The sequence below is a fragment of the Ursus americanus genome, chromosome 6 (genome assembly GCF_024610735.1).
Source record: "Ursus americanus isolate L20-20 chromosome 6, mUrsAme1.1.p, whole genome shotgun sequence".
NCBI classification, from domain to species: domain Eukaryota; kingdom Metazoa; phylum Chordata; class Mammalia; order Carnivora; family Ursidae; genus Ursus; species Ursus americanus.
The window spans coordinates 46,483,062-46,504,152 of record NC_142132.1 but is presented as its reverse complement, the minus strand read 5'-3'; the positions used below and the strand labels follow the sequence as shown (position 1 = coordinate 46,504,152).

Here is a 21,091-nt window from a genome sequence, read left to right as displayed (position 1 = left end):
AAGTTGAGCTCTGCTAGTTGGCCAGTCTGGATTTTCTTTTTCTGTTGTTACCTGTCTTGTTCACAGACGGATAGGTTCCAGCTGCTTCTCACACTGTCCTGGAGACAGCTTTTTCCCCCTCCAAGGGAGCAACACGGCATGTGAGCAACTCAGCTCTTGTTGGCAAATTGTCAGAAAGTAAATGAAAATCAGATCAAGTTACTAAACTCACGATGTCCTGGAAGTTCTTCTCAAGAGGCCAAAGTTTAGTAGCAATTGACATATTGCAACATGATCGGGTCTTTAAGTCCTGGTATATCACAATATGATTCATTTACATTAAAGATACTTGTTCACAAAACAACAATGTACATTTCGCAAGAATGCATGCAGGCAACACATTGGAATTGTTGCCTGGGAATGGGGGCAGAAGGGACGTGGGCATAAAAGGAAATAAAACAAGAAGGGAGTAGACACCGAGACTCAAAGGGATGATGAAACTCACCCATGGTGACATAGGTAATAGGTACTGGGTAACAATGTGGACAGAGCTGTCACTCAAAAGCCAAGGACCCTACTCCATGACACCGTGACTACCTGCTCATCGTTAGAGATAGATGTCTTATCTTCCCTTACAATGAAGGTAATTAATATGGGTGGTCACCCCAATTACCATGTGAGTTTGGGAGGAACTGTGAACAAAATACAGTACAGGGTGCTGTCGGATCCTCTTGGGAGGACTAGTTGTGGTTTGTCTTGAGAACGCGTGTGGAATGGGGTGTACGCTTGGCTGCATAGAAGGGTGAGATTTCTTTCTGTCTTTGCAATCTCATGCACGGATGCACATCGCAGTCTGGTTTAGTGCTTATTCAATAATAAAACGCTTTTCTTTCTTTTCTACATTTGTGAAGAGGATTTTCTGGGTTGGCAGGAGACTTCATGTTTAACTTTCCCCCCTAATGTTACCTGTAGGAGAGGGTAGAGATGGAGAATGGAATAAGACCTCTCCAAATTTATCTTTTTATATAGTTTTGCCTTTTGAACTTCGTCGATGTCTTGTATGTTAAAGGATGTAAGATAAAATTAACAAGGCTAGGGAAAAGAAAGCCCTGAAATTGAATACAAATTAGCAAATGAACCCGAAACCGAACTGAAATACCAAACCAATGAGTAGCATATTCACAAAGGAGACATAAATATAACTCCATTATGTATGTCATAATATAGTGAAAGGCTCAAATGCATGCAAAAAAAGTTTGTTGTTGGGGCGCCTGGGTGGCTGAGTCAGTTAACCATCTGCCTTTGGCTCAGGTCATGATCTCAGGGTCTTGGGATCGAGCCCCACATTGGGGTCCCTCCTCAGCGGGAGTCTGCTTCTCCCTCTGCCTGCTGCTCCTCCCCCAGCTTGTGCTCTCTCTCTCTCTGCTCTCTCTCCCTCTCAAATAATTTTTTTTTTAAAAAAGAGAATGTCTTGGGGGAAAAAAAGAGAAAATACACTGCTGTTCAAACTATGGCTCTCGCTCTCACAGTGGCAGCACAGAGGCTCAGGGACAGGCAGAGCCCTGGGGCACAGAATTGCAGTGACAAGGTATCAGCTTCAATTCCTGATTAAAACAAAACAAAAAAACTGGGGCGCCTGGGTGGCTTAGTCGTTGGGCGTCTGCCTTCGGCTCAGGGCGTGATCCCGGAGTCCCGGGATCGAGCCCCACATCAGGCTCCTCTGCTGGGAGCCTGCTTCTTCCTCTCCCACTCCCCCTGCTTGTGTTCCCTCTCTCGCTGGCTGTCTCTATCTCTGTCAAATGAATAAATAAAATCTTTAAAAATAAATAAATAAATAAATAAATAAATAAATAAATAAAACAAAACAAAAAACAAAAAACCTATGTCCTTAAGTCTGTTCTCTGAATGATACTACAGCCTTTGCACCCTTGACAGCAAGGAACACACCAGATCTTAGTTTCTAAATACTTTTCTTCAATTAAATTAAGCAGCCAAACAGCTTGGAGAAATGGCTGATTCTAGGGCTTGTGTAGGAAAAGAAGTTTGTTGAAAATACTCAAAAATGGATAAGGACATTTCAAAAGGACACGGGAACCACCTTGGAGTGCCAACTTGGAACATCAAAATAAATAATGATAGAAATGGTTTCTAATATATAAAATTAAAAAGAATCTGGGACGCCTGGGTGGCTCAGTCAGCTGGGCATCTGTTTTCCGCTCAGGTCATGATCCCAGGGTTCTGGGATCAAGCCCCACATCGGGCTCCTTGCTCAGCGGGGAGTCTGCTTCTCCCTCTGCCTGCTGCTGCTCTCTCTCTGACAAATAAGTAAAATCTTTTTTTTTTTTTTTAAGATTTTATTTATTTATTTGACAGAGAGAAACAGCCAGCGCGAGAGGGAACACAAGCAGGGAGAGTGGGAGAGGAAGAAGCAGGCTCTTAGTGGAGGAGCCTGATGTGGGGCTCGAACCCACAACGCTGGGACCACGCCCTGAGCCGAAGGCAGATGCTTAACCACTGCACTACCCAGGCGCCCCAAATAAGTAAAATCTTAAAAAAAAAAAATTAAAAAGAATCTGTAAGCTCATAGTGACGCCTCCAATATTAAATGAGCAAATAAATGAAAGTAGGTGGAGCAAGGAGAAAAGAAATCTCTTCTTTGCAGAATGCCAACTAATAAATGTAGAAGAAATGGCAGAAATAGGAAAATCACCAGTTTACAAGCATCATGGTAAAAACTGGTTGAGGCAAGAATCATCAATGGATACTTCAACCATGGTCATGTGCTTTGAAGTATCAGCCCGCACGTGCTGTATTAATTCAAGGCTGGGGGGGATACCTTTAAAATGGAGAAAACGAACTTAACCAAGTAATGAAATTGAGCATCATCGATACTGGGACAAACATCCCCACGTGTCTCTCGATGTGATTCACTGGAAAGGACCTGGCTGGGCCCCTCCTCACGCCTTTCACTTCAGTCTGATCGCGAGGAGGCAGACAAAATTGGGGCCGTTCTGCAACATGGCTGGCTGGGCGCTTCAAAACCGTCAGTCGTTAAAGACAGAAACAAACACAAAAGCAAAAGGCTAGACACTCTTCTAGATTAAAGAGCCTAAGGAAACCTGACAACTAAATACTTTGTGTGGTTCTGGGTGGGATCCAGGTCTCTCCCACCCCCACCGCGCCAGAGGCTCTGAATGACATCATCGGCACAATGGGGGAGATTTGAATCTGAACCGTGTAGAGGATAATGTTAAATTTCCCGGGTGTGTGAGAGACTATGGACTCTGAGAAACAAACAGGGCTTCAGACGGGAGGGGGGTGGGGGAATGGGATGGGCTGGTGATGGGTGGTGGGGAAGGCAAGTATTGCATGGTGCACTGGGTGTTATACGCAACTAATGAATCATCAAACTTTACATCAAAAACCAGGGATGTACTGTACGGTGACTAACATAATATAATAAAAAAATATTTTAAAAAATTTCCCGGGTGTAACAATTATGTAACACAACGCTTGTGTTCTTGGGAGACGCAGGGCTGAAGGCAAGCTCAGTGGTGTCTGCAACTGCTCTCAAGTGATCCAGGGGAGAAAAAGAAGCAATTCTACAGGGAGGGAGAAAGAGAGAGGGGTAAAGCAAATATGGCAAAATGTTACAAACTGGTGACCCCGGGAGCTGAAGGGCATATGGATTTTGTCTGTACTCTTCATGTAGCTTCCCTGAGGGTTTAAAATTTTTCAAATAAAAGCAATTATATACGCTATTTTTGTTCGTATGGCTCTTGCACCTAATTCCTCAGTTCGTGTTTATTTGGTCCAATTATTTTCCTAAACGTATCAGTATATTTCCCCTTAAAAAAGGCAACTATTTCAACTTAATGTCATGACCGGCTGACTTAGCCTACTGCCCCCCAGCGCACGCCATGCACACATCGAGCCTGCGTTTCTGCGAGATTGCACGTGACCCATTGGCGTGGTTGAGTTTGGGCAGCACAGAACGCGGTTTGGGCAGCACAGAACGCGTTGTGGGCGATTGACAACCTTCCAGTAAAACTATTATCTAGTATGTTGTAGTTTAAAAATTGCTCTATCTAAATTATTTCACTTAAATTTACCATCCTGTTGTCATCCCAGCCACAGTGTAAAATCGTTCTTAACTCTTTTTTAATCATGAAGTGAGCTCCACAACGGTGACGAACGTGCTAAAATCCTGTGGCTACAGCCAGCTTAAATGCCACACTTCAGTCTCATTGAGTAGTGGAATACTTTTAAATTGTTACAGTTTGCTGAATGTATCACTGATGTGCATGGTGATTTCATAATAATTGTACATCATTCTCATATGTATCAGAGAAAAAGTATAATGAACAAACCAAGCGGGGCATTTCATAGTTATTCTTGCTGAGGTGCATGGGTGGTTCAGCGGTAGAATTCTCACCTGCCATAGTTATTCTTGCCTAGGAAGATTTTTTAAAGCGAATTATGTGTAGTATAGACACGACTAGTGTTGCTACATGCCTGAGGTTTAGGGAATGATTCTCTATATTATAGATGCCATTACTCTCATTTGTAGCAACGTCAAGATTTCAATTCTAGTGGCAATTTTATTAACGAATTTCTGTTTACTAGGAACATCTCGAGCAACAGCTTGGTACAAAGAAAAAGTAAAGTTCTTTTGTTAGATGGAAGCTAGATCTGAGCAGTGGAAGGAATGCCCTGAAGCCGAATCCCAAATCCTTGAAGGGGAATGACAGAGACTTAGAGCTGGAGGCATGGATGGTGATGTAAAAAATGCTACACACTGTAAGCCTGGGAGCTCAACATCCTGACCTTGGGGCTTCCAAGACCTTGGGCCTCATAGATCAAGAGCCGCAGGTGCAGAACAGGCCTCTCCCCTTCCATCTCTGCCCCAGGGTAACCCCTAGACTCATTACAATGCATTTGCATTGCGGGTACAGCCTCTCCCGCCCAGGGAGAAAGGCGGGCCTGACCCTTCTGGGACAAAGCTTGCAGGGTTAAAAACTTCCCCTCCCAACCTGTGGGAGGAGTTTCCCAAAAGATTGGAAGCAGCCTCCTTTAGAGACCACCCCCCTGTACTTCGAAGCTCTTCCCAGCCCAGGATGACCCAATAATAACCAATTTCAAAACAACCACTTGGAGGACCCTGCCCGCCCTCCCACCCTGACAGTGCACTGTGCTGTAATGAACTGCTTTGTGCTTGCTACCCTCCCGCTCGCTGCGTCTATTGGGGCACGGAGCCCCATGTGAGTCTTTCCATGGGGAATGCAAGGACCCGGACCTCCATTCACACAACACAGACTCTCCCACCCCTGACACCGTCATGAACATTTCCCTGAATAGTATTAGGGTGTCAAAGGCATTTTCCCTCATCCCCCATCATGATTCACTACAAACAAAAATGAGGCAATTGATATACTCAATCCTATTAAGTTTAGGAGCCATCTTAAAATGTTTACAGAAATTACAAATACAGGGGACGCCTGGGTAACTCAGTTGGTGACATCTGCCTTTGGCTCAGATTGTGATCCCAGGTTCTGGGATCGAGTCCCGCATCGGGCTCCTTGCTCAGCGGGGAATCTGCTTCTCCCTCTGCCTGCAGCTCCCCCTGCTTGTGCTCTCTCACTCTCTGGCAAATAAATTAAAAAAAAAAAAGAAGAAATGACAATTACAGTATTCTGACTAGGATTTTCAAGTATCCACTGCGGAAGCAGGATAGATTTCTTCAGAGAGAAATGTGAAATAATTATAGTCTCTCACTGCCCAACAGTGAAAGAGAATGGATAATTCCCAATTTGAGGTGGACAGGCAGCCTTGCAGAGAGAGGGCTCCTACGTTTACAAGTACTTTACTCAGCGGCCTAGCATCTTTCTGCCTGTGCCAATACGGGCACGGGGTACATATTTACGCTGAGCGAAGAGCTTTGAGGAACAAGGCTCCAGGAAGGGCCCAGGCAAAGACAAAAACGCGACTGCACTGTGTTCTCTCATCTCAAAGGCAGGTTCTCCAACTTCTCTTTTTTCAGACCCTCCGTGTAAACACGTAGTGCTCTCAGATGGCAAGTTGTTTTGCCAAAGAACCTCCTTACACGCCTGGAATATGACCTCGTAAGCCCAAGACTTGTTTTAAAACCATGGCTTGAAAAACATGTTTAGATGTGGGTGGCACAGGGTCCTGAGCAAGGGGCGTGTTTACAAGGAAACACGGCACACTGGCCTGTGACCGTTGAAGCACTGAGGTCATTGGTCGTGGGTTTTTCCACGAGTCCTTTCTTTTTCATTCTTCCGAGCTATACTGCTCTTGACATCTTTGGGGGAGGGGCAAGAGGTAAGAACACAGTTTAGTTTGTCTGCCTTCCGCGGTTGAATCCGTCAAGATGCCTCTGGCCTTTTCTCATCCCAGCTCAACAAGGAGGTTTCTCCTGGGACACCAGTCATTACGGCTTCAGCACAAAGACAACGTCCACATTTTTCTGTTCATTTTTTGCTTCACAGACTTGACTTCTCAACTCCCGGGCTGCGGAGGATGAGAGAAACTCAAGATCCGGTTGGAGTCTGGCGTCCGTGAGGAGTTACTTCACCTCGATGCGATGCCGCCTATGGATCCATCAAAGGACCCGCCCCATTTGCTCATTCTGATCCTTTTGTGCTGTGAAGTCATGAAATACCCCAAATGAGATGACAGAATTTTTTTTATTTTTGGCATTTAAAAACTAGAAATACTCCTCTCGCTTGCTGCCTAGACTATATCAGATGTTGAATGAAATATACATGAAGACAAAAGGAGGACAAATCCTACACTGAAAGGAGACATTCATGTCCACCCATGACTCAGTGTGCGTGGAGTGAAGTGGGCTCTGGGCAGCTGAATGAGTGTAACGAGGAGCATATGCCCTACAAATAGGGCAGTCTACTTTATCAATGAGAAAAGCCTTGATATTTGAACTGTACAAACAGTTCTGTAATAGAGCCTACTTGGAAAAAAGGAGAATCAAATGTGTGACAATATAACAAAACGGACATATGAAAAAAAACCGTTTGAATAGAGAAGACAATTCACAGCATTTATTCAAGTTAATTCATTTCATTCAATAATCTGCCATACTGTTGCTGTCACCGTTAATATTACTGTCACTGCTATTTCTCTTTCGAGAGGACCATGCTTTTAAAAAATCTGGGTTGGAGTTCCAGGATGTTTAACTCGATGATTAAAAATTTTTTTCTTTACCAAAAGGCCACCCCCTTCATGACAAGAGAAACAGGAAAAACTGAGATTTAGTTGTAGAAAGTCATCTCTGCCAGAAACAATTCATAGTCCGTAATCTTTCAGGGGTTGTCGTTTTACTTGGGGGTCTCTTTTTTAGGGGAAAGAACTGTCTCTCATAAATGTTTGCTTAAAATAGAGAACGTGTCGTACTGCCTCATAGACGGAAAATAAGGTCTAGTCCCTAGAGAACAGGCAGGTGGCCCTCCAAGAAAGGAACCCTAATGGCTCCTAGGTGACAGAGTCATTCTGCCAAGGTCAGGGGACAGAGGCAGTGACCCTCCTGTGCTGACCAGTCCGTAGTAAAAAGGTCTAACCAGGTGAGTGGGAGAAGTAGTCCCTAGCTTCCAGTTAGACTCTCTGGCTCAGGAACGTCTGTGTTTGAGTAAGCGGGAGCTGGAGGGAGATGTTAGAGTCCGGAGAAAATGGCTAAGAATAGGCAAGTGTGAAAAAGACATGGGTTTCCTACCAGGCACTCGCAGAAAGGGGGCACCACAAGTCAAGGGCAGTCCTGTGCTTTTCTTTGAGAATACACTGAGTGGGTTCTGCAGTTTTCAGATGACAACTGGAATGATACTGAACAAATGGGAAGTTAATTCAGTTTTGGTCTGTGGTTCAGAAAACACTGATAGAACACGTGTGTGCAAGGCAATGGGACAGGTGCTGGGGAAAAAAATTCAAGCTAAGATGTGATCCTGACCATCTAGCAGTGGCCATCAGACCCCTGCACATCACGGAGTGCTGTGTCCTCGGGGCCACGTGGAGGAAAGGATGGCTCTGGCTGGTACAATCAGAGAAGGCATTCCCCGACCTCTCCTCTTGGTACTCAGCGTGTCCTCTGTGCCTCTAGGTCACTGCTCGGCCTGGCCCATTCCAGACACTTGCTTAGCTTCCTTATCTTTCTTGGTGTGTGAGAAACGCAGGTTTGAGAGGATAAGATCCTGCTGCCCGGGTGCCTAGTGTATGTGGAACTGATGTGTTGTGGAAACATCACTCTGTCTTGGTTCAGAAAGGTGGAAAAAATTGGGGGAAAGGAGAGCGAAGATGGGGTGGTAAGGGTAGGGTGTGTTCGTCAGAAGGTGGGAGCAAAGTTATACCAACGAGCAATTTTAGTACACAGCTTAAACCAGATGATAGAAAGAGCACCAACACGGCCAAGTGCCTTGAGAAGGGAGCTGGAAGCCCTCGGCCAAATAGGTTAGTCTGCAGAACTGGAGAGCTTAAATCCTCTCCTATTATCTAGTCAAGCTCAACTAGAGTGTATAAAAGAATAATGACTAATTAGAGGGTTTTCAATTTCTGGAAAGTACAATGATCAAGTAAACTCAGCATCCCCCCGCATACCCCCACCCCCGAAACAGTGAAGTTGAATGTCGAAAGTATAGAGAAAGCTTTTGGATATCTTCTTTAAGTTTGTTTTTGGCGTTTTGGTCTGTAAGCTATCAAGATGGAGAGAGATGCTATCCCAAAGAGGAAAGTCTGTAGGAACCACAGTAGTTGAGCCCGACCATCCGTGATGCCTTTAGACCTAAAAAAACAAAAAGAAAAACTTAGCCACCAGAATTTTAATGTTATGGTTTCATAAGAGTTACTGTCTTCCATTAAAAAAAAAATTGGGGGCGCCTGTGTGGCGCAGTTGTTAAACGTCTGCCTTCGGCTCAGGGCGTGATCCCGGCGTTCTGGGATCGAGCCCCACATCAGGCGGCTCCGCTAGAAGCCTGCTTCTTGGAGCCTGCTTCTTCCTCTCCCACTCCCCCTGCTTGTGTTCCCTCTCTCGCTGGCTGTCTCTCTGTCAAATAAATAAATAAAATCTTAAAAAAAAAAATGTATTCCTTCTATTTACTTTCATTAGGTTTATTTTGCCATTTTCCTCCAGCTTCTTAACTCACATGGTTAGTTTTCAATTTTCTTGTGCATTTAGGATGCAGTGTGGCTACTGCCTAGGACACGGTATTGTAAAACCATTTCTCATGAGATTCGAAGAGCGGATAGGGTTAAAAAGCTCCAGCAGCAGGATGGCTTTAGAGGAAGTGTTTTGAAGGTAGAGTAAATGTAAATCCTAGCTTGGCCAACAACTAGCTGTGACGCAGTGCAAGTCACTCACTCTCTCTCAGAATCTGTTTCCTCCTCTGAAAAACTGGAATATCAGGGCACCTGGGTGGCTCGGTCAGCTAAGTGTCTGCCATCGGTTCAGGTCATGATCCCAGGGTCCTGGGACTGAGTCTCGCATTGGGCTCCCTGCTCAGACAGGAGTCTGCTTCTCCCTCTCCCCGCCCCCTCGTGCTCTCTCTCTAACAAATAAATAAAAATCTTAAAAAAAAAAAAAAAAGAAGAAAATAGGAATATCAGTATTTATCTCAGCAAGTTTTGAGGTGATTTATGAAATGACATACACGAAGTGCATAGTAAAAGGCCTGGCACATAGAAATAATAAACACCTTCTTGCTGTCATTCAAACTAAACTGCTTAAAACAGAGCTCAAAAGAAAATGACCCAACTAAAGTGAATGGCTTGCTAGTCTCATCTGTCTATAAAGTCTCATGCGGACGACTTCTAATTTAAAACGAAATTTAAAACCAATATATGTAGAAATGATATAATTTTCCATACTAACAGATTAAAGGAGGAAAATCATGTGATCACCTTGATAAATGCAGAAGCATCGGAAAAATCGCAGCACCCATTCTGAATACAAGTTCTCAGCAAACTCAGAAATAGGCTGGAACTTCCTTATTCTGACAGTGTAGGTCTACAAGACCCTAGAAAACACATGATGCGAAGTGTTGAGAGCTTTTCCTTTAATCAGCAACAACGCAAGGGCCAGGATGTATGAGAAATTTGTGTTCATGCCGTATTACTTATAATAATAAAAATGAGAGACTTAAAAGTCTCCCGGGGGGGGATTTGTGAAATTCACGAAGGCACACCCACATAATAGAACGCTATGCACCAATAAAATGAATGAGGTAAATTCATACAGACATGGAAGAACAGGCATTTGTGACAATGGAAAACTTCATAGAAGAGCTTTTATCTATATGTACCTATACTATGGTGGCTATGAAGTCAAACATATAGTCCAATCTTCTCTCCGGTTAAAAGGAATTCACCAATTCCTTTACTGCTGGGTAGTGCCATCTGGGAGGCTACAAATGTACCTTCACTTAAATGTACTCGTTCATTCATAATTCAAAAGGAGTATTTGTGCTGATGTAGACTGACAACATGCGAGACTGTAAAGAAACGATTTCAATAGTAACCTAAGCTCTCTATGCCTGCTCTTCCTCCACCTTTTTTTTCTTTTTTTAAATTTATTTCTTTGAGAGAAAGAGAGAGTGAGAGAGAGCAAGAGCAGAGGGGAGAGGGAGAAGCAGGCTTACATGAGGTCCTAATGTCAAGAGACTCTTTCCTAGGACCCTCACATAGTATTAACCTCCACTAGGCTGAGTAGGGTCGAGCTTAGAGGCTTTTCTAACTTGCAGTGCACCCGAGAGTTATTTGTGGAGCTTGACAAAAAGAACGGATCCCCACTTCAGAGGCAAGGCCTACCGAATCAGGATCTCTGGGTCTGGAAACCAGACATGTATTTCCGAAAGCTTCTTAGGTGATTCAGTTGTGAAACCAGGACTGAAAATCATTGGCCTGTGTCAATAAATCGGCTCTTTTTCAAACTAGAAGGCAACCTCCAAATCTTCTGCTATAGGTGGGGCTATACAGAGAACTTTTCTTAATGAGAAAAATCATCTAAATTAAGTAGTTAAATAATTAACCAGCTAACACAAACGAAATGAATCCATTCATTAAATAGTTACTGAGGACTCCTTTGGAGCTGGGCTCAGTCTTAGGTGTGGAGATTCAACTCTACCCTGAGAATGCTCTCAGCCTACAGACACATGAATTATTTAAATGTGGCTACTCTCAACTTATATTACATACCAAGAGAAAAACGATAAAGGCCTATTGAAAACACTTACTTGCACAAAACCATGGCGTACAAGGACTCTCCCACATGAATCAGCCAGGCAAGCCAGTACCTGAAACAAAAGTCAGCCTAGTTTAAGGTGATGGTTATCTGCTGATGTAACCTCAAAACGGTGCCCTAATGTGAACCAGCAACACTCTTAGGTATCTAAAGGCAAGTGCACACCTTCCAGATCTACAGTAGGATTGGCACTGCAGGGTCCACATCCCATTTCCGGAGCCCTCCTTACCCACTGTGCAGGAGGCTGTGATGGTGGTCCACCAAGTACTGAGTGAAGAGGCCCAGGGGCCCGAGGCTCTGATAAGGGATACTGTGAGGCCAGAAGACAGCCCACTGCAAGAGAACCAGAGGCAAAGAATATTTATTAGGTCACTTAAATCAGCAAATGCTTATTTTTGAATAAACAGTCTTGATTCTACAAGAAAAACTAGAGACCAAAGACTCTCTGAACTAAGTCATCTGGGCTTCCATTCTCCACTTCTGTTTTCTAAAAAGCTATGTGGTTATCAGACTCAGTGGCCAGGCTGGATGACTTCTATTCTTAGTGAATTCCATCAGACTTCTTAGTGAATTCCACCAAAAAGATTATTTTATACAAGTTATTAATTTTAAGTTACAAATTTTAAGTTTCTGTGCCCTGGCTAGCTTCTTTCCTGCAGAAGCTATGGCTTGAGCCAAACCATTAATTTTTTTAAAAGATTTTATTTGTCAGAGAGAGAGAGAGACAAAGCTCACAAGCAAGCAAGCAAGGGGGGCAGCAGGGTCCCCGCTGAGCAAGGAGCCCAATGCAGAACTCGATCCCAGTACCCTGGGATCATAACCTGAGCCGAAGGCAGATGCTTAATGGACTGAGCCATCCAAGTGTCCCACCCCTCCCATTTAATTTAGAATCCTTGCCTCTTCTTTCACTTTTCCTACATCTAAAACTGGGCATGATCCACTTCACAGAGTTGAAAAGTAAGTAGGTCAAGTCTGTGAAGTGCTAACAGCAACTACCTAATCACACTAGGTTTTTGTTATCTGATCAACTTTCCCTTAGTCTCTGTGTTGTAATCTCTGCCGGTTTAGGTTTTTCTGAGAATTAAGTGCCAACAGGTTCAAAATTTATTGTCCCATTCTGATCTCAGCCAAGAGCAGTACTACCTTTCCCATTATGCTTTACACATCTAAAATTTAAATAAAGCGTAAATGATCAATGCATCCTCCAAAACCAAAAGGAACGGAAGGGGCAGCGCCTGCCAGCTCCATAATATCCCACTTTGAAGTCCCCAAAGCTTTCCTCCGTCTATTTTCCAACTAGTCAGGAACACAGAATCAAAGAACAGAAATGCACCTTTGAAAATTTTCAGCTCAACACCATTTTACGTATGAGGAAATCAGAGCCAAGGAGATCAGATTTGACAACAAACAACAATGTGGACACGACAACACATTTCTAAGTCCCAGTGTCCAGGATCTCCTGGTCAAGATCTAAACAGATTTGCCTCCCTTCACAATTAACCAACTTAGTCCCCAACCTACTTTTCCAGGCGTCTTTCCTATTATCCTCTAAACGAACTCTTGTCAGCCAGACCAAAGTCGCTCCTCCTCTCAGCAGAGATCCTGTCTGCTTAATCCCACGTCTGTGCCATTACACTCACAACCTCTCTACTTCTCCTTTAGGTTTAACCCCGTTTTCCAAACAATTCCAACCGTCTCAAGCATTCTGCTTCGGAAGCCCTATCCTGACCTAGCAGGCCCACGGCAGCCTGTCAGCGTCACTCTCCTCGCTCTCGGTTAAGTCGCAGTAACCGTGGAGGGGCCAGAACGCAAACGCGCAAACGCACAAACGCACAGAACGCAGAAACCATCCTGTGAGCCCACCGACCTTCCGCTTATGCTAGTAACCTAGGCAACCGCCGGGGGCGCAGGCGCATGACCTCGCTACCAGGACGCCTGTCGCACTACGAGGGCCCGGCGGGCCAAAAGAGATGCGCCGCCCCGCCCCACGCCTCACCGCGAAATAGCCCAGCGCCAGGACCGTGACCAGCGAGGGCAAACGTCTGGCCGGACGGAAGTAGGCGGAAGCAGCCCTGCCGGCCTCGGACTTCGTCACCACCATCTTGAAAGATCTGCACACTGAGTCTTGGGATGGGGAGCCGTCCCTGCCCCCGCCCCCATGCTGAGAAAGCCTGGGCAACTGGTTTCTCGGGACCGTGGGCACCGGCGAAAGAAGCAGGCAGACGAGTGCGCCTGCGTCTGCTTCTAGGGCCTAGTCCCCTCCCCCTGGGCTCCGAGTGCGCAGAGCCGGATTGCGCCTGCGCGACCTCTTCGGGCAGGCGGATGCGGGCCCTGCGTTCGCTTTCCTCGCGAGGCTGCACTCTACTGCTGCTGCTCTTACCGTGTAATACCCGAAGGAGAGGGTGATGACGGTGAACCAGAACAGACTGCCCCTCTGGAAGTACGCCTTACCGCCCGCCGCCGTCCCCATCGTTGCGGCACACCCCCGAGAACGCGAGACCAGGCGCTCCGCCGCGTGCGGGGTGGAGGCGGGGCGGGGCCCGGGCGAGCGCTCCTCCCTGCTCCCTCCTCCTTCCCGGGAGCCGGAGGCATCTGCGGGTTCGGGAACTCTGGCAGCGGGGCTTGCTGGGCTCCGGCCTGCCGGGCTGGTCGCGTCTCCCAGGGGAGACCCCCTCTGTGAGTGGCGCTTTCCCGGGCTTATGAGAAAGGCGTTGGAATAGACGGTGCTTTCCGCCTCCAATAACTGCGAGTCCGAAAGCAGTGATGCTCTTCCTCTTGGTTAATGAAGATGTATGGAGCCATACCGCACAGCACTTATGAGCAGGGGCTGTGGAATAGACGACCTGGGTTTAAGTCCTAACTCTGCTACTCATTTTTGGTCTAAGCGTATACCAGACACTATTGAACAACAAATATTCAACCGAGTAATTTGAAAGATCATTTTGGCTTTCTTGAAGGATTCATGAATGGGGCAGCACCCATCTAGCAAGTAGAAAGGAGCTCTGGTGAGCTGTGGAAAAGGAAAGTGTTTTGTTTTGTTTTGTTTTGTTTTGTTTTGTTTTTATAATGGCAGAGAGAGAGCATTAGAAAAGAATTTATTAGCAAGGATTGCGTTGGTTTAGGCAATGTCGCCCAGCTAAAGAGTAAGGGGTCTATCGGGATTACCTTAGTGTTGGCCAAGAAATTCCTGTGACTGGCTAAAGATTACATAAGGAGAGGGGAGTGGAGAATGAAACTGCAGTTAGGTTAGGTATTCAGTCTTGATAGGGGGCCTTAGTTTCTCCATCTGTAAAATGGGGATATATCCTATCCGTTCTTACCTCAGCGCTTTTGGGTGGATTAACCCAGTTAATACCTATGATAACAGCACTCACAAAAGCGTCTGGCCCATAGTGCTTTCTGAGTTGTATTTATAATTACTAACCCTTTGTGTCAGGCCCTGTGCTAAATACTGTAGCGTCAATGCGAGCAGGGAGGCATGTCAGACCCAGGTGTGCTCTGATTAGACTTCATGAGAAAAATGCTGCTGCACATGGCCCTTAAAAGCAGGTAAAAACAATAGCTGATCTTGATTGAGTGCTTACTCTGTTGGAGGCATTGTTCTTAGTACTGTATTTAGAAGGATTAGCTTGTTTAATTCTGAGAACAACTCTACCCGCTAGATTATTGTCCTTCACATGAAAGAAGAGGAAACAGCACAGACATATGTGCGAAATCATGTAAGTGGAATACTGGAAATTAAACCATAGCAGAGTGTTCTGGCACTCTTCAGGACCATGCTGTATGAGGTGTGGCATATTTCCATAACTTTTTCAGTTCACATGGGAAGGTTCCCTTTCCTCATTTTTTTTACAAGAGTCTGTTGGGTGCTGTGTTTTAAAGAATGGATTCCAGAATAGGTGACACAGTCCAGATAAACCACAGTGCCTGTCAGTATTCGAGTTACCAGTCCTAACAGTTTTTCTTAGTCCTAATTTCTTCCCATCACAACACCTTCTTGGTTCTCCTCTCTCTCTGAATACCTCTGCTTTCTCAGCTTTCCTTTTACTTCTTGTCCCCTAGATACAGGTTTTTCCTATGATCTTATCTCTGTATTTATGGTACCTTCGAGATTCAATTTTTGCCTCCATCTGGATGACTAAACCAATGTCTCCAGCCTTAGCCTCCCTCCACTTGCCTAAGGGCCATCTTTACGAGGTGTCAGAGCGCCCTTCAAAGACAAGTCCACTATTATCTGTAGAGTCAGTCCTCACCAAGGCTTCCCTGATTATGTTAATATCGATTTCCTTCTTCCGGGAACCCAGAATCCCCGTCTTTGGTTCCCTTCATATCTAGTCAGCGGCCAAGAGTACTATTGATTGAGTAACATTACTTCTCACCCTTCTGAATTAAACCATGGCTTAATTTCTGCCCTCCGTGGGTCATTCCCTCCTATGTTCTACTGATGTGGGAAACAAAGGCAGAAGAAAAATTATTAAATTTCCTCAAGTCCTTGAAACAGGCAGAGTGACATTCCTCTAGGAGGTCAGCTGCCTCCATATTGATACTTTGCTAAGGGCAAAAGGCAATCTTAGGACCTCCAGGATCCTGTGAGTCTACTTCAACATACGAAAATTCCTTTGGAAACTTCTTTACCTCTGCCCCCCAAGATAAAGGTTAACAATCATCCTGCAAGCATAGGACTCACTGATACACATCTGAAGGATCTCATGACAGAGTTTTTACTAAATAATAATAAATGACCTTTCCCTAACAATAGCTAGCCCTCTCAGGGTCCTGAAAACCTTTCCAAAATACCTTGGAGACTTGTGCTGTCCCTGACCCCCTCCCAACTTGAAATATATAATGCGCCACCCTCTTGACCCCAGTGCAGCTTTCTGCCCATGGATCCTGTCCCCATACTTTAATAAAACTGCATTTTGTACTGATCATGTCTCAAGAATTCTTTCTTGGCCATCGACTCCGGACCCCAACTATTTCCTGCATCACTACCACTTCTACCCACATGCACTCCCTTTATCAAATTCGACCAACAAATATAGTTCTAACCAAACCGTAACCTTACCAAAAGTTTTCAAAAACTTACCTAATTTTAGGCTGTTGTTTTTCAGTATTTCTTTTGTGCTAAATTTGCAGCGAGGGAGATATAAGGGAAATAACTCAGGATAAAAGTTGTTGAAGAGGCAAAATGGCTAGGGTCAAAGGACTATGGGAAGCTAGGTTTTTAACTTCCATATCTTCCACCACCATACTCTGAGCCCAGCAAATTAACAAGTGCCCTGTGCCTCCCTTCCCCACGCCCATGATTATAGTGGGGAGAGTGGTACAGCCTTAACCAAAGGGTCTTACCATTAGACCATCATGCACACATAAGGAATCCAGATGAAGGTACCAGGAGATTGTTACTCAGATGTGAGGATTTTATGTCAGTCCATAAAGAACCCACAGTCAACTGGAGAGGTCAGCTGGAGAGCCAAAAGGATTTCATCTTCTCTACCTCACCCTCTTCCCATGAGACATGGGTAGCTAAATCTTCATCCTCCACTTGTCCTATGTTGCCATCCCCTCTGGGTTGGCAAAGAAATCTCTCACCCTTTACACTTTCTGTCTCTCCTGTAGGTGGATTAGTACCTACACATTGAAGACAATGACGAAAATATGGGAAAAGAGTTTGACCATCTTTGAGAGAAGGGAAAGAAACTTCTTAGCAAAATATTAAAATTGAAAACTATGGAGGGAAAGATAGAAATTTTAATTGCAACTAAATTAAAGACTTCATTCTTATGAATGGCACCATAAAGTTGAAAGACTTGGAAGAAGGAATGCTTCAATATAGATCATCCACAAATGAGTAAAGGGCATGACTCAGACATCCTTAAATGAGAAAACTTGAATGGCCAAGAAACATGAAAAGATGCTCAATTTCAATGGCAACTGGGATGTGCAAAATAAAGCCCATAAGACTTTTTCCCATAAGACTGGCCTACCAGGTATTAAGACACACTACAAAGAACTATAATAATCTGGGGCACCTGGGCGGCTCGGTCATTAAGCTTCTGCCTTCGGTTCAGGGCGTGATCCCAGAGTCCTGGGATTGAGCCCCCCATCAGGCTCCTCCACTGGAACCCTGCTTCTTCCTCTCCCACTCCCCCTGCCTGTGTTCCCTCTCTCGCTGGCTCTCTCTCTCTCTGTCAAATAAATAAATAAAATCTTAAAAAAAAAAGAACTATAATAATCTAAAACATCTGATATTTGAAACCCAAATCAAATAAATCAATGGAAGATGATACTTCAGAGATAGATCTGCCATATACCAAACCATTTACTTTATGTTAAAGGTAACATTTAATATTAAGGAGGAAAAAAATGAACTATCCTTTAAATTAGGATGACTGGTTATCTGTTCGGGGAAAATTTGTTTTCAACTCTACTCTCCTCCCTACACAAGCACTGCAGGATCATGAAGGACAGAGATAATAGTACCCTAGGGGGTTGCTGGGGAGACGGGTGAGCAAGGGCTGATAAAGCTAAATCCCCATACTCTCCTCGGATCACGGTGGGGACGGGAATCTAAACAAACATGGGGGAAGCTAGATAGAGCATTGTGTGTCCTGAGAATTAGAAGCAATTTGTTGTTGCAAGAAGGAATAATGTGAAGGTGAGGCTGGAAAGGCCGGTAGGGTGTTGATCATGAAGGGCATTAGGTGTCAAACTGAGGAATTTTGATCCCTTTGGCAAGATGAGTCAGTGAAGATTTTTTTTTTAAAGTCAGTGGAGTGAAAATGGTGTATGTTGGATGGAAGTAAAATTGGAAGCAGGAAAAGCAGGGAAGTTGAAAGATAGATAAAGTAGTATAATGGGGATGGAGAAAAGGTTCCATCATTCATTCAAATAGTAAATATTTCTGAGGACCCGTTTGGTGTCAAGCACAGGGCTAGGCCCTGGCTACACCGGTAAGCAAGACAAACACGGTCCAGGCGGGGACAGTGTAGTTCTCCGACTCCAGGCCAATCAATAAAGACTGACTCAGGCAGCGTAACTTAATCTTTTAACCGACCATTTTGACTTTAAAATTTGATATCCCGCCTTCAGGGGTTGCAAACAGAGATGTCCTCAGGCCATCAAATTAACAAATGAATGAAGAGGGCGGAGATAATAGAGTAGGGTGTGGTGAAGCTGGGCGGGGCGGGGGAGGAGCGAAGGAGGGTGGGTGTGTCCTGCCTATAACTCTTCAAAGGATGCTGATGATTGCTGTTGATTAGATTTTGTGCAGAATCTTGGCCTATGGGACTGATTCTTTTTTTATTTTTCAAATAATTACTTTTTATTTTTATTTTTTTATTTTTTCAGTGTTTTATTTATTTTTTCTTAAAGATTTTATTTTAATTTATTTGACAGAGAGAGTGGGCACAAGTAGGGGGAGCAGCAGGCAGAGGGAGAGGCAGAAGCAGGTTCCTGCTGAGCTGGGAGCTTGATGTGGGGCTCCATCCCAGGACCCTGGGATCATGACCTGAGCTGAAGGCAGACGCTTAATGGACTGAGTGACCCAAGCACCCTATTTCAGTGTTTTAATTTTTATTTTTTTATTATCTATTATCTCTTTATTTATTTTTTTAATTCCATTTTAGATTTATAGAAGAGCCCAGCAGGTAGTTCTTAGACTTTCATATATTCACCCCACATCCCCCACCCTCATACACAGTGCTCCTATTATTAATATCCTACATTTGGTCCATTCATTAAAATTAATGAATTATATCGATGCATTATTTTTTAAAGTTAAATTCAATTAATTAACATATAACGTATTGTTGGTTTCAGAGGTAGAGGTCAGTGATTCATCAGGCTTATGTAATACCCAGTGCTCATTACAGGGACTCTGATTGTCTCATATGTGCTTGGGAAGTGGTTAGTTTAGAGGTGGCATAAAATAAAAATTCGATAAATGTTTTCTGGTTGTTCTTCTTACTGTTGCTACACTTCAGTGAACAAAGTGCTGTGTTATGAGAGGAAGAGGCGAGCAAACAGCTGAAACTGAGTTTGAGAAAATGCAATTCATTGAATGGACAATTTATATAAAGTCAACAAAACCCAATATGCTCAAAGCCAATTTGCTGAATCATCAGTTTGCCAAATTCACCAAATTTATGGAGTGTGGCTATAATACTTCGCTAGGGACGTTAAGTAGCTTTGTCAGAGTTTACTTTTGGTCATGGAGTAACTTTTCTGTTTATACTCGTATCTTGGGGCCTCTGAACATGTCATTTCTTGTTTGCTGACCTTTAGAATTTTTAAAGGATTTTTTAGCCATTTTCTCAAGTAGTCTGTTGTGTTAGCTAGAGTTAGATACAGCTGTGAAAAAGCAAACCTTTATTTTTATCCCACAAATCCAGTGTTGACTTCCAGGGCTGGTTAACCCTTGCAGGTATCCTCACGCCTGCATAAATGATTTTACCCTTTCTTGTGGAATACTGTTGGGTGCTGCATACTATTCGACCGAGACCAACATTTCATGAGCAACCGATATTTCACTATGGGGTAGCAAATGGAAGGAAGTGAATAATTTCCCTTGGAGCACATACATTGAGGAAGAAAAAGAAAAGGGTATCACCTAGGGGCAAATGTAATGTCTTTGTAAAAATTTTAAAAAAAAATCAAACAAAGAAAAAATGGGGGCGCCTGGGTGGCACAGCGGTTAAGCGTCTGCCTTCGGCTCAGGGCGTGATCCCGGCGTTATGGGATCGAGCCCCACATCAGGCTCCTCCGCTATGAGCCTGCTTCTTCCTCTCCCACTTCCCCTGCTTGTGTTCCCTCTCTCGCTGGCTGTCTCTCTCTCTGTCGAATAAATAAATAAAATCTTTAAAAAAAAAAAAAAAAGAAAAAAGAAAAAATGACCCAGACTTGGATATAACAAACACATTGTTGCTAATCTCTGCATAGAACTGATTGTGGCCCAGGGTGGGGCTCAGAAATCTGTATAGAGTAAATGAATGAATGGAATACTCTTTCAAATATCCCTGTAGAAGGAAAATCTTGCATCTTTGAAGTAAGCAAACTGAGGACCAAGCATATTTTTGGGCACTTAAGTTTAACTTTTTTAAAAAAAGATTTATTTATATATTTTGGGGGGGGGGCGAGAGGGAGAGAGAGAAAATCCAAAGAGACTCCCTGCTGAGCACAGAGCCAGATGTGGGGGCTCAGTCAGGAGACCCATGAGATCAGGACCTGAGCCCAAATCAAGAGTTGGACGTTCAACAGACGGCGGCACCCAAGGGCCCTTGATTATTTTCTTTTAGAGTGACCTGGAACTTATTTTTGTAGCCCAGGAGGCAGATCTGTAGGCCAGGAAGGCAGCGAGTATCACCGTAGCTGCAAATGGCCTGGCCTGGCTGGAGCTAAGAGTTTGCGGGAGGCCACGGAGTCTCAAAGGCCGGGCTGAAAGAAGTGGCCAGGTCATGAAAGCCCCTGTTAGGCATTCTAGTAAGTTCTGACGTTTCCTTGCAGGCGATAATTGGGAGTTAAGTACTAAAAGTTCACCCGAATGCTGGTTTTCCGAGCACAGAGACTGTATCTGTGCAGTGCACAGCCGTATCATGGGCCTCAGCGCACAGGTCCTGGTACGTGTTGGGCTCTTATTGTTATGGGGTATTTTTTAGAAAGTTCAAAGGACTCAGTGGATATCCCTTGAAGCCAATCTTACTATAAAGAATCTGAGGTAAGAGAGTTTTCGAGAAAAAGATTGACCAACAATGTTTGATGACTTCAGGAGGAAGATTAACCATAAGATTGGGCAACTTAAGGGCTGACTTGTTGACCTTTGCCAGTGACGTCCAAAAATGGAGTGGGAACAGA

The 21,091-nt window shown here is 44.3% G+C and overlaps 1 protein-coding gene across 2 annotated transcripts; it reads right to left on the bottom strand.

The window, feature by feature from the left end:
- Window positions 1–7,036: 7,036 nt before the first annotated feature.
- Window positions 7,037–13,782, bottom strand: TMEM254 (transmembrane protein 254). Of its 2 annotated transcripts, none has more exons than XM_045783538.2 (4): window positions 13,620–13,782; window positions 11,469–11,572; window positions 11,232–11,291; window positions 7,037–8,785 (listed from the first exon to the last, which is right to left on the bottom strand). In XM_045783538.2, the coding sequence occupies exons 1-4, from the start codon at window positions 13,707–13,709 to the stop codon at window positions 8,665–8,667; spliced, it is 375 nt and encodes a 124-aa protein (XP_045639494.1). In that variant the 5' UTR covers window positions 13,710–13,782; the 3' UTR covers window positions 7,037–8,664. The 2 variants fall into 2 exon arrangements, with proteins under 2 accessions (XP_045639494.1, XP_045639493.1); XM_045783537.2 differs by lacking the exon at window positions 13,620–13,782 and adding an exon at window positions 13,236–13,514.
- Between the last annotated feature and the right edge of the window lie 7,309 nt (window positions 13,783–21,091).

What these genes read in the sequence shown, in the direction of transcription:
- TMEM254 (XM_045783537.2), bottom strand. Translation starts at nt 13,340, where the DNA reads ATGGTGGTGACGAAGTCCGAGGCCGGCAGGGCTGCTTCCGCCTACTTC. An exon ending in TGGCGCTGGGCTATTTCGCG is followed by an intron (nt 11,573 to 13,235) that starts GTGAGGCGTGGG and finishes GTTCTCTTGCAG; the next exon opens with TGGGCTGTCTTCTGGCCTCA. An exon ending in TACGCCATGGTTTTGTGCAA is followed by an intron (nt 8,786 to 11,231) that starts GTAAGTGTTTTC and finishes TTGTTTTTTTAG; the next exon opens with GTCTAAAGGCATCACGGATG.